The 13,108-nt window shown below is 40.4% G+C and overlaps 1 protein-coding gene across 6 annotated transcripts in view; it reads right to left on the bottom strand.

Moving 5' to 3' along the window:
• Window positions 1–13,108, bottom strand: part of aifm3 (AIF family member 3) — a 224,227-nt gene that overhangs the window by 37,602 nt on the left and 173,517 nt on the right. For 4 of the 6 annotated variants that reach the window (XM_072587160.1, XM_072587162.1, XM_072587159.1 and 1 more), the window contains 3 exons: window positions 12,820–12,918; window positions 7,048–7,123; window positions 5,150–5,188 (listed from right to left, as the gene is read on the bottom strand). In XM_072587160.1, coding sequence (XP_072443261.1) covers window positions 5,150–5,188; window positions 7,048–7,123; window positions 12,820–12,918 — 214 coding nt within the window. The remainder of the gene's footprint in view (window positions 1–5,149; window positions 5,189–7,047; window positions 7,124–12,819; window positions 12,919–13,108) is intronic. The other 2 variants (XM_072587163.1, XM_072587164.1) reach the window with 1 other exon arrangement.

Genomic DNA, 13,108 nt, shown 5'->3' with positions numbered 1-13,108 from the left:
TGAGGAGAGACCAGGGTCCCAGGTTCGATTCCAGCCTCGAGTGACTGTCTGTGTAGAGTTTGCACATTCTCCCCGTGTCTGCGTGGGTTTCCTCCGGGTGCTCCCACAGTCCAAAGATGTGCAGGTCAGGTTAATTGGCCTGGCTAAATTGCCCATAGTGTTGGGTGCATTAGTCAGAGGGAAATGGGTCTGGGTGGGTTACTCTTTGGAGGGTCGGTGTGGACTGGTTGGGCAGAAGGGCCTGTTTCCACACTGTAGGGAAATCTAATCTGTAGGGAATCTAATCAGTTCAAACTACGTTCACTGGAGTGAGGGGGATTTCATAGAATCTTATAAAATTCAGGGTAAATGCACAAAGGATGTTTCCAACAACTGGAAGTCCAGAACTACCCAGGGAATGGTGAGCCCAAAACATTGAATGTTTTCAAGATGGAGCTAGATAAAGTTCTTGTTGCTAAAGGGATCAAATTATACAGGGACAAAGAGGGAAGAGGGTACTGAATTTGGTGATCAGCCACGATCATATTGAGTGATGCGGCAAGTTCCTTTCAAGCCTTGTTTCTATTTTTTAATGTTTCAACATTTCTATTACAGATGACAGGAGTCTGAAAGGTAAAATCATTGGAAGAGTAAGGGGACACAATAGGCAGGAGCGGGAGGAGATTATTCAGTCCATCGAGCCTTCTCTCACATTCTGTACGGTCATAGCTGATCTCAAAAAAATGGGCAGACAATCTGATTCCATCTATTGGGAGAGTTAGGTTCAGTTGACCCTTTTGCATTTCGAAACAGCCACAGAATCTACCAACCATCTGCAGAGGCTTGGAAGGCCCATTAATATTTACTCCCTCTAGACTTTATCTTCTCATGGATGCCTTATAGGGGCAGCATGGTGGTTCAGTGATTAGCACTGCTGCCTCACAGTGCTAGGGACCTGGGATTGATTCAAGCCTCAGGCTACTGTCTGTGTGGGGTTTGCAAGTTCTCCCTGTGTCTACGTGGGTGTGCTCCGGTTTCCTCCCACAGTCCAAAGATATGCAGGTCGGGGAAGTGGCCATGCTAAATTGCCCATAGTGTTAGGTACATTAATCAGAGGGAAATGAGTCTGGGTGGGTTACTGTTCGGAGGGTCACTGTGGACCTGTTGGGCGAAATGGCCTGTTTCCACACTGTAGGGATTCTAATCTAATCTTATAGAATAATATTTCTAGATGTAGGTTTGCTCGCTAAGCTGGAAGCTTCATTTCCAGACGTTTTGTCACCATACTAGGTAACATCTTCAGTGGGCCTCCGGGTGAAGCACTGCTGATAATTCCTGCTTTCTATTTATATGTTTGAGTTTCTTTGGGTTGGTGGTGTGATTTCCTGTGGTGATGTTATTTCACAAACACTACATTGGATAAACAGACAGAAACCTCGCCATCAGGATACATGAACATCAACTAGCCACAAAGTGACATGACCCTCTCTCACTAGTATCCTTACATACAGATAAGGGAAGGACACCACTTCGACTGGGACAACACATCCATCCTAGGACAAGCCAAACAAAGACACGCACAAGAATTCCTAGAAGCATGGCATTCCAACCGGAACTCTATCAACCAACACATCGAGTTAGACTCCAACCACTACCCACTGAAAAAAAGAACAGGAAATGACATCACTGCAGGAAATGACATCACAACATGAAATGGCATCACCAACCCAAAGAAACCCAAACATATAAATAGAAAGCAGGAATTATTAGCAGTGCTTCACCCGGAGGCCCACTGAAGATGTTACCTAGTATGGTGACGAAACATCTGGAAATGAAGCTTGCAGCTCAGCGAGCAAACCTACATCCAGAACCTCAACCTCAGCTTCAAAATCCGCTAAGAATAATACTTATGTTGGAGTGTGTTATGTACAGGATACAGAGGACTCCCAGAATACCAACTCTTGTGAAGCAGCAAGTCTTTTTTATTGGATAACAGTGGCCAGTGTCATCAAGGATTTGGGAATAAGTTCAATTTTCATTGCTGGCTTTATAATTCAAGACAAAGCTGTTAACCTTTTCACTGCCAGAGTACTTGGCCACACACAGGAAGCAATGTGAGAGAGTTACTGATTATCTAGGTTTCATGTCAGTTAAATAATATGTTTTAAAAGTCAGGGATCATGCTCTGCATACGGCAAATTAAATAAGGTAAACAGAAAGCTGTCAATGTATATATATCTATACATATACACGTGTCCCTATATGTATATATATCAATGCCTCCTTTTTCTTCAGAGATTCATACATCAATACCCCTGCCCAATACCTCTATATAATAGTGCATGTCCCTATACATTAATACCTGTACACTACACAATTATACCTCAATGCCCACGTACCTAAACCTCCATACCATGCCTTATGCCTCCATATTTGTTCTTCATCACAGTGTATCCCAAACCTCTAACCATCTATAGTCATACTCTCTCTTTCACTAGTTACTTTAATATAACATATATCTTTAACTCCATACATCTACACACACGATGCTACATTTTTGTATATCTATAGGTTACAGTGTTCCCTGCTAACCTCCACCTATATGACCATCCCTCCAAAGCTCTATAGGTTGTGTTTCTAACACTATGATCCTGTATTTAAATGCCCCTACAGCTCTGGCATTGTATAGTGACCTATCAGCTCTACATTTGCATTCCTATGACATTATTTCATGGAACCATATAATTTTGCAGCACATGGTTGTAGATGGAAAGTATTCTGCCTGGAGGTCAGTGTTGAGTGGGGTCTCACAGGGCTCTGTTCTTGGGCCTCTGCTCTTTGTAGTTTTATAAATAACTTGGATGAGGAGGTTGAGGGGTGGGTTAGTAAATTTGCAGATGACACAAAGGTCGGAGGTGCCGTTTATAGTATTGAGGGCTATGGCAGGCTGCAGCATAACATAGATAGGATGCAGAGCTGGGCTGAGAAATGGCAGATGGAGTTCAACCTGGATAAATGCGAAGTGATGCATTTTGGAAGGTTGAACTCTAATGCTGAATATAGGATTAAAGACAGGATTCTTGACAGGGTGGAGGAACAGAGGGATCTTGGTGTTCAAGGACATAGATCGCTCAAAGTTGTCACCCAAGTGGATAGGATTGTTAAGAAAGTATATGGTGTTTTGGCTTTCATTAACAGAAGGATCAAGTTTAAGAGCCGCGACGTTTTACTATAGCTCTACAAGTCCCTGGTGAGACCACATTTGGAATATTGTGTCCAGTTCTGGTCGCGCTACTATAGGGAGGATACAAAAGCTTTAGAGAGGGTGTTACGAAGGTTTACCAGGATGCTGCCTGGACTGAAGGGCTTGCCTTATGAAGAGAGGTTGACTAAGATCGGGATTTCTCTCTGGAGAGAAAGAGGAAGAGAGGTGACCTGATCGAGGTATACAAGATAATGAGAGGCATGTATAGAGACTTTTCCCAGGACAGGATTGACTGGTACGAGGGGTCATAGTTTTCAGATATTAGAAGAAATGTATAGAGGGGGCGTCAGACGAGGTTCTTCATGCAGAGAGTTGCGAATGAATGGAATGCGTTGCCAGCGGTGATGGTGGAAACAGAGTCATTAGGCACATCTAAGTGACTGCTGGACATGCACATGGACAGCAGTGAATTGAGGGGTGCGCAGGTTAAGTTATTTTACATTAGGATTAATCCTCGGCACAACACCATGGGCCAAAGGGCCTGTTCTGTGCTGTACTTTTCTATGTTCTATGTTCTATAAGGAGGTCACTTAACCCTTGGTACCAATGCCAGCTCTTTGCAGGAACTACCAACTTATTGTCAATTCTTCTCTCTTACTTCACAGTCCTGCGATTTTCCTTTCCATCAGTCACTTGGGAAAATTTTTGTTGAATTTTCTTCCAGCACCATTTCAACAACACATCCCAGATCACAACAGCTCGCTGTATATAAAATAAATTGTCTGTTCCTATTCCAGTTATCTTAAAATTCGCTTATTATCTACATCCTTTCAAGGAAAAAAGGAAGTTTTTCTGGTGTCCTGGCCAATACCTGTCCCTGAACCAATATGATTAAAAATAGATTTCACAAGACATAGCAACATAGGGCTTAGTAGTAAGAGTAGGTCATTCGGCCCTTCAACGCTGATCTGGTTGTGGTGTCAACTCCATTTTCCTGCCTGCATGCTTTAACTCTTGCTTTACTCGTCTATCAAAACTCCAACTCAGTCTTGAATAAATTCAATGATCTATCCTCCACTGTTTAAAGGCAAAAAGAATTCCACAGACTATTAACCCTCTGAGAGAAAAAAATTATCTTCAACTCAATCTTAACAAGGGAGAATTCTTATTTTTAAACTGTTCTGGTATCTCCTACAAGAGGAAACATCTCCCAGTACCCATCCTGTTAGGTATTGTCAGGATCATCTAAATTTCAATAAGATCACTTTTCAGTCATCTGAACTTCAATGGTTAAGGCCCAAGCTTTCTTCACATGGTAAGGAATATACTGAATGAATTGTCTCTGAACTGCTTCTAATGCATTTATAACCTAGTTCATATAAGGAGACCAAACCTGTACACAGTGCTCCAGATATGGTCTCACCAAGCTGTCGTACACTACAAGACATGTTCCTGACTTGAATATCCAGTCCTCTTTGTAGTAAATGCCAACATGTCAAAGCGCTGCCTGATCACTTGCTGTACCTGCACAATAGCTGTCTAGACGTTTAGCTATTATCCTAATACTATTTGTGAGACATAATTGTGCACATATTGGCTGCTGCATTTCCCTGCTTTATAACAGAGACTGTGCATCAAAAGTGTTTCATTGACTGCGACATCCAGAGGTTGTGAAAGGTGCAATGTAAAAGCAAGATCTTCCTTTCTAACTGATCGAATATTAGTTTCCCACTAATGATTGATAAATCAGTTGGCATTTGAACTCCGTTGGAGAGAGATTTGCCAGTGTTGCAAGGCATTTGGCCCATACTGAGTGAATGGCCAGCAGTGGGTAGAGAAGAGGTTAAACTGGGCTATGCATATGTGAGTAGGAGTGGCTGTCAGCACCATGATTGTGAGAGACAGAGAGAAAAACTGTTGTTCGGATGGTTTGCACCACCAGTGAGCTCGATGCTCTGGTATTACCTCCAGGTCTGGATGCAGTTGTTCATTCCAGTAGCTTTCCTAAATTGTAAAATAATTTAAGTTTTAACACTGGACACACACACAAGCATTATTTCATATAGAAAGAAACACTTATAAAGAGTCAAATATGTCCATATAAAGCATTAGAGAGGTCCATTCTGCTTGGCTCAATGGATGATAAAAGATCTCTTAATATAATTTATCAAGCAGAATTATTGAGGTCCATTTTGTAATCATGATCCTGCTATCCTCTGCAATGGTGGTGTCCAACAATTTCTGTGAATCCTTTCCATGGAATTGTCTGTTATAAAATATGCTAAAAGTAGAAGGGACTTTCATTTTTGGCACAGCCCCCAAATAGGAAGTGCAGAAAGTCAGCATACTTCTCACCGTCTCAAGTTGTTCTGCATTAGGCACCACCCAAAGTCCATCCACTTCCATGAAAGCTTGGAAGGTTGAAAGGTGTGAGCCCCTAAAGTATCTCACTGTCTCATCATGGCTATCAACTAGTTTGCCCTCTCCCCACTCTCCACCTGCCTTCACAAAAATAATTTGGCTTGGGAACATTGCAAATGGTGTTTGCACCAATGCTTTTGGTCGCCCACCTGCATCAGTGAAAACCTAGCCCCAGAGAGGTTCCCTTCAGCCCCCCCAGTTAAATGATTTGATTGATGGGTCTTTGGATTTTTGCAGGGAACGGGGTCAGCATAAGATGGCAGATCAGTAGCCAGGTAGAGAGGGAGAGTGTAGCAAGTTCATTAATCTTGGGGAGAGCAAGTGAGCAGGTCAATTGTCAAATTTATAATGAATATTTCAGGCTCAGGGTGATTAAGGAAATGTCAAAGCTGATTAATCAGGTACTGGTTGTTCAAGAAATAAGGGGTAAGGCTCAATAGATGTTGCCAGAAATGATCCATTTGAGTGTTGAGTCCACTTTTGCTCCAACTGTAAATGGATGATTTAGCTTTGGAACAAGCTAGAAATGTGCTGATGAAACAACAGTGAAACAACAAGAAAGACAATAAAACATCAGGAAGACAAAGACAGGTCAGTGGAGTGTGCACAGACAGGTTAGTGCGAGCTGGAATTTAATGTGGATAAGTCTGAGGCAATGTATTATAGGAGGAAAGGAAGGTGTTGAGGGTGCATACAGCAGGGGTACCCTTATAATAGGCAACAGATCTTGTAACATCAGCTTTATACTATTGCCCCAAAACATCATGATGTTTAAGAGAAAAATGTTGAACCATGTGAGTGATGTACTGGTTACTGAATGTCCTGGATATTCCTGAGTCATCTTCTGACAAGGCTTTGTTTACTGGTGTTGGTATTGGCAGAGATCGGTGCAGAAAGCAAGATGCCTGAGGAACTTTGTCACTGTTGCTGAATAGAATTATCTTCAATATTCGAATGGTTTGTGGGTATATGGAACAACACCATGTTTGGATGTTGTTGTGCACCCACATTTCCCACATCGCTGAAGTGAGGTCAAAGGTCCATTGGGATAGCAGAAGTCAGTGGTCAGGTATTCCATTGCAGGAACAGACTGGATCATCATAGGATTCCTGTACCCTACCCCTACCTCAATGTTCTTCAATGGAGTCATTATAATTACTCAGAGACAGAATTGTTGCTTGCTCCTCATCAGCTACTAAAGTTAGAATGGCCACTCAATGTAGAAAGTCCTTTATCAAGTTGTCAGAGGAAAGAAAACGCAGTGTTTGATGATACTATGGTGATATTTTACCACCACATGTTGGGAAATTATTCTGGTTAATGCTTTGTTAGTCAAAACTCTCTGATAAATGATCAATTGATTCAGAGTTATCAGCGTAAAAACACCCTATCACATACAATAAAGTAACATGAATGAACTGCCAAAGAGGACAGTCACTTACTTGGTGTAGAAAGCCACAAACTTCCGCTCGTCCAGGTCACCCTGGATGATGACATCATCGAACCCTTCCCCGTGACCTGCAAGAACCAACGAATTGTAAAGACTGAAAGTTTTTCTAGATCAGAAAGATTAAGAAGTATGTTGATAAATGGCATGGATTCATTGTGTGGTACGTCACTCATTGAAGAAACTGGCTGATTTTTCTAATAATGATTATATGTTGCTTCTCCTGAAATCCATTTTGGAAAGGGTGATATGATAGGGTGCAAGGCTGGAGAGATTAAATATGATCATCTAAATTAGAAGCAGGAATAGGTCACAATCAGACCCTCCGGTCTGCTGCACCATTTGATATGATCAGAGCTAATCTAACTCTAATTTCCTGCTGACTCCCATAACCTTTGATTCCTTTGTTAGACAAGAATCTATTAAATGCTGCCTTACAACTGTTCAATGCTCTGCTTCGACCACTCATGTCCTTTCTGAAACAAGAGAGCAGAATTGCACACAGATGTGATCTCAGCAATGTCCTATACAGCTGTAGCAAAGCATCACTACTTTTAGCTTCCTTTCTCCTTGTAGTGAACAACAATGTTCTCTCTGCCTTCACTTTATTCAGTTATCAGCTTAAAGGCACCCTCACTCTATACAATAAAGCAACATAAATTAGCTGCCAAAGAAGACTTGCATATTAACTTTTGTAGATCCCAGATCTCTCTGTATCACAGTATTCTGCAAACTAAGTAAATCCTGTTTGTCTATTCTTCCTGCCAAAATGAACATGATCACATTTTCCCATTTTATCCTTCACCTACCAATTTAACTTATTTATATCTCTGCAAATTCTTTATGTCTTCTTCACAATTAACTCTCTTACCTATCTTGTGGCATTAGCAAATTTAGCAACCGTTCATATCTTCCACTGATGTGGATTATAAATAGTTGAGGTTCCAGCACTGGTCCCTGTGCACTCTATTTGTCACCTCTTGTCCAAATCAAAAATGACAATTTAACCCTACTCTCTGCTTTCAGTTAGCTAACCAATCTTCTATGTACACTAATATCTTCTCCCCTACACCATAAAATCTTTTTTTGTGTAATAACTTTTGATGTGGCTTCTTGTCAAATGTCTTCAGGAAATATACAAATACATGGATTCCACTTTATCCACATTGTTTATTACCTTCTTAAAGAATACTAATAAATTAGTCAAACACAATATCCCTTCCATATTTATATTAAGATTTCATAAGTGTTGTGTCATAACCTCCTTAATAAGAGATGCCAGATGTTTCCCATGACAGATGTTAAGCCAGCTGGTCTGTAGTTTTCTGATTTCCATCTCCCTCTTTAGGCTGAAGAAAGGAGTTACATTCACAATTTTCCAATCTCTGGGACATTACCAAAAGCTCTTGAATTTCAGAAAATTGAAACCAGTGTATTCAGTCTTTCAGCAATCATTTCTTTCAAGAGCCAAAGATGAAGTCCATTAGGACCTGGGAATATTGCCAGTCTTTAGTTCTAATAATTTTCTACATACTTTTTCCTTGGTGGTTATAATTGTTTTAAGCTCCTCCTTGTCTCTCCCCTCTTGATTTACAATTATTGCTCGAATGTCATTTGTCTACCATAGCAAAAACATATGCAAAATACCTGGTCCATTCACCTGCCATCTCTTTCCTTTCAATTAATAATTCAGCAGAATCACTTACTAGAAATCTGACACACACTTTAGTTACTCTTTTCCTTTTTACATACTGTAGAAACTTGTACTATTTGTTTTTATATTTAACTTAGTTTCCTCTCATGCTCTAATTTCTCCCCTTTGTTTAGCCAGTCTTTTTTTATATTATGTAATTGTCTGTTTTGCTACTAATCCTCACAGAACTGTATGCATTTTTTTCAATTCCATACTTCTAACTTTCTTAGTTAGCCAGGGTTGGTGTGTACTTCCGAGAATGTAGTTTTTCCCACTCGGATATATCCTTGCCAAGTATGAAGTAGCATCATAAACGTCTGCCATTGCATCTCTACTGACCTACCCCTTTACCCTAATTCCTGGTTTACATTAGCTAGCTCTGACTTCATACCCTCATTCTTGTCCTTATTTAAGTTTAAAACACTGGTCTTAGACACATACTTCTCACCCTCAAATGGAACATGAAATTCAATGTGATATGGTCACTGTTCCCTAGAGTTGTTTATAATATGAGCTCATTGATTTTTCCTGTGACCCACTTCTCTCCCTCAAAAGGAACAATTATTTTATGGTCACTGTTCCAAAGAGGTGCTTCTAATGTAAGCTCATTAATCATTCCTGTTCCATTGCATAGTACCAGGTCTAGAATAGCCTGCTCACTGTTTGATCCTAGAACTTGGTGCTCTATGAATTCATTCTCCAGATCATCTTTGCCAATCAACTACTTCACCAATCTACATCTAGATTAAGACCACCCATGATTATAGTCATACCCTTCTCACATTTCCCCACTATTTCTCCGACAAGCAGGAGAAGCATCATGGGCCATGACTTCTCTCCATGCCCTTGCCACCATTTAATCTGATCATGTGACCTAAAGCTTCCAGCACATGTAATTTTAATTCCCTGAGTTGGTCCCCTCTGTGCTCTTTGTCATCATCTATTTGCAGTGTTTCAGTGAGGCTTGAACAAATGCACCTTTTCTCACCTCAGCTGCCCATCTTGCGCAGTACCTTTACAGAATTTACATTTCTCTTTAACACAGGCAAGCTTGAGGGTCTGGAGGAATTTACCTTACGGATCCAGCCCTCCTTACCTCCTTTTAGCTGCCAGGTTTCCTGTGGCTATTCTGACTTGAATTAAAACAGGAAGTGTGTATAACTGAATGACAGATTCAGCTCCCAAGAGCCCATTAATCCCTATTTATAATCCCACGCCTATTACAAAAAATATGGGTGGACTGAAGGAGTTTGAGCACAGGTTTCAAATTTTTAATATTTTAATTTCACCCACTTCATCTAAAACAAATGTTTTTGAGGATTAAAAATAGCTTTCACATTGTGAAATCTCACAATGGTCAATCTTCAAAACACCTTTTCAAAAACCTGAACATCCTACTCACTGAGTTTCCTTCAACCACCCTTTAATTTTGGGGTCATCCTTTAACATCCTTTTGGGGCAGCACGGTGGCTCAGTGGTTAGCACTGTCACCTCCCAGTACCAGGGACCCAGGTTTGATTCCAGCCTCGGGCGACTGTGTGCGTGGAGTTTGCACATTCTCCCTGTGTCTGCGTGGGTTCCCTCCCATGAAGGGCTTTTGCCCGAAAACGTCAATTTTCCTCCTCCCCAGATGCTGCCTGACCTGCTGTGCTTTTCCAGCACCACTCCAATCTAAACTCAGGTCAGGTGAATTAGCCATGCTAAATTGCCCATAGTTCTAGGTGCATTAGTTAGTGGGAAATGGGTCTGGGTGAATTACTCTTTGGAGGGTCAGTGTGGACCGGTTGGGCCGAAGAGCCTGTTTCCACACTGTAGGTAATCTAATCTTAATTTATTTTCCTTCCACTTCACTTGGTTCTATCCCAGTTTAAATGATGTTCTTCTTTCCAGTTCTAATATATATTCAACAACTGTACCCTCTATGTAACAGACAGAGAGGGTCTGAAACATTGGTCTGGGTTTTGCATTGAGAACAACAGTAGAGCTAACGCAGCCATTATTGCTGCACCCTTCTCACAATTGCCCATTATTTCTTTCTGTTCTTCCTATTATTGCATATTAAATCAGACAATAACTGCCAGTGTCTGCACATCCATTATGAAACAGGGAAATCTGAAACTTGTAGCCTTGATTAACATGCTGCTCCACAGGCTGTGCTGTAACAGTACTAAGGTCATCAGCTTGACATTGCAATTATTGTAAGGTTGTGAAGTTGCTCTGCTTCTTTGCTTAACACAACAGACAATGATAATGCTTTCGATTGCATGTAAATGTTGAATGCAGTCATTCATAATTAATGCTGAAGCACCTCTCTAGCTGTGAAAACTTTATTTTACAAGTGTGGAATTTCACTCATTCCTTAGAACTTAGTATTGGAAAGTTGTTGAAATAATAAAGATTATTATTCTGTATCATTTCTTCTGATTTTTAAAAATAATTCGGGTTTGCTTCCCCCTTTTTATTTTGCTTCCTGTGCCTGATTTAAATCTAATGTATACTTACTGATTTAGAATCTGCTTGTCTCAATGGTATTCTTCGATTAGCTTGATTCAAAAGCCAACATTGCTTATCCTCCTCAACCATCTTGAAGATCTCCCATACAGGCCTCCAGTTACAGCATTAACACTCCAATTACAGTTGCCTGCAGCTGCAAAGCTTATGAAAATTGTTTGGGTAGCTCTCAGCTCAGAGATCTGTAAACTGAATCTCTTCACTGCTGACTGCAAACTCTAAGCCATTGACCTATCTACTCAGAGGCGAAAGGATCTTCTGTATGTTTCCTACATGTTCACTCTCAGTTACAAGTCATAGAGTCATACAGCACAGAAACAGACCCTTCAGTTCAACCAGTCTATGCTGACCGTAATCTCAAGCTAAACTAGTCCCACCTGTCTGCACTTGGCCCATATCTCTCCAAGTATTTCTTATTCATGTACTGATCTAAATGTATTTTAAACATTGTAACTGTACCTGCATGCATTATGTTCCTCTGGAAGTTCATTCCACACACAAACCACTCTGTGTAAAAACAATTGCCCTTCATGTCTTTTTAAAATCTTTCTCTTCTCATCTTTAAAAATATGCCCTCGAGTTTTGAAATCCCTACCATGTGAAAAGACACCTGCCATTCATGTTATCTATACCCCTCATTATACTGTAAACCTCCAAAAGGTCACCTCTCAAGCTCCTATGCTCCAGTGAAAAAAAGCCCAGCCTATCCAGCTTCTCCATAAAGTCAAAATGTCAGTTCCTGGCAAAATCTTGGTAAACTTATTCTGAACCCTCTCCAGCTTAATGATATCCCTCCTGTAATAGGGAGACCAGAACTGGACACAGTAATCCAGAAGAGACCTCACTAACTTCTTGTACAACCTCAACATAATGTCCCAACTCCTGTACTCAAAGCTCTGAACAGTGAAGGCATGCTAAATGCCTTCTTAACCACCTTATCTACATTTGAGGCAAACTTCAAAAAATTATGTACCTGGACCTCTAGATATCTCTGTTCTACAACACTACCCAAGGCCCTACTTTTAGTTGTATAACTCTTGCCTTTGTTTGCTTTACCAAAATGCAATACCTCACATTTATCCAAATTAAACTTCATCTGTCACTTTTCAGCCTATTGATTCAATTGATCAAAATCTCTTAATAATCTTAGATAACCTTCTTCACTTCTATTATACCACCAATCTTGGTGTCATCACACACTTACTAACTACACTTTCTATATTCCCATCTAAATCATTTATATAAATGACAAACAAAAGTGGACCCAGCTCTGATCTCTGTGGAACACCACTGGTTACTCGCTGTCTCCTGCCAGTAAGCCAATTTTCTATACAATTCGCAAACTCGCCCTGAATCCCACATGATCTAATTTACTAATTAGTCTACTGTGTGGAAACCTTACTATAATTTCCTGATCATTTATAAGAAGGAAAAGATAACTTATTGCTGTTGGAACTGCAATCTGATTTTGCTTCAGTGGAATTCTGAAATCCTTGCAATGGTTTGACATCCATCCAAACTATGCAAATATTCCTGAAAGGCAAAAAATTAGTGTGGCGTTACCTGCGTAGCGAATACTTTTCCCAAACATAGCAGTCCAGAAGAACGGCACTGTGTTAATCTCAATTCCTTTCCCCAGGATGTTGAGAGCAGCTATTCTACCTGGGAAGGACATAAACATAGGGACAATCAGTTAGTGCAAGACCATAAGAAATAGAAACAGGTGTTGGCCAATCAGCCTTTGAGTCTACTCCATGTATCATTAAGATCATTGATAATTTTCTTCTTTAACACAATTTTACTATACTATTCCTGTATCCCTTAATTTTTTTAATATTTACAAATCTATTAG

This window comes from Chiloscyllium punctatum, chromosome 17, assembly GCF_047496795.1.
Source record: "Chiloscyllium punctatum isolate Juve2018m chromosome 17, sChiPun1.3, whole genome shotgun sequence".
Lineage (NCBI taxonomy): Eukaryota > Metazoa > Chordata > Chondrichthyes > Orectolobiformes > Hemiscylliidae > Chiloscyllium > Chiloscyllium punctatum.
Note: the sequence above shows the minus strand (reverse complement) of the source record. Positions and strands in the feature narration are given on the sequence as shown.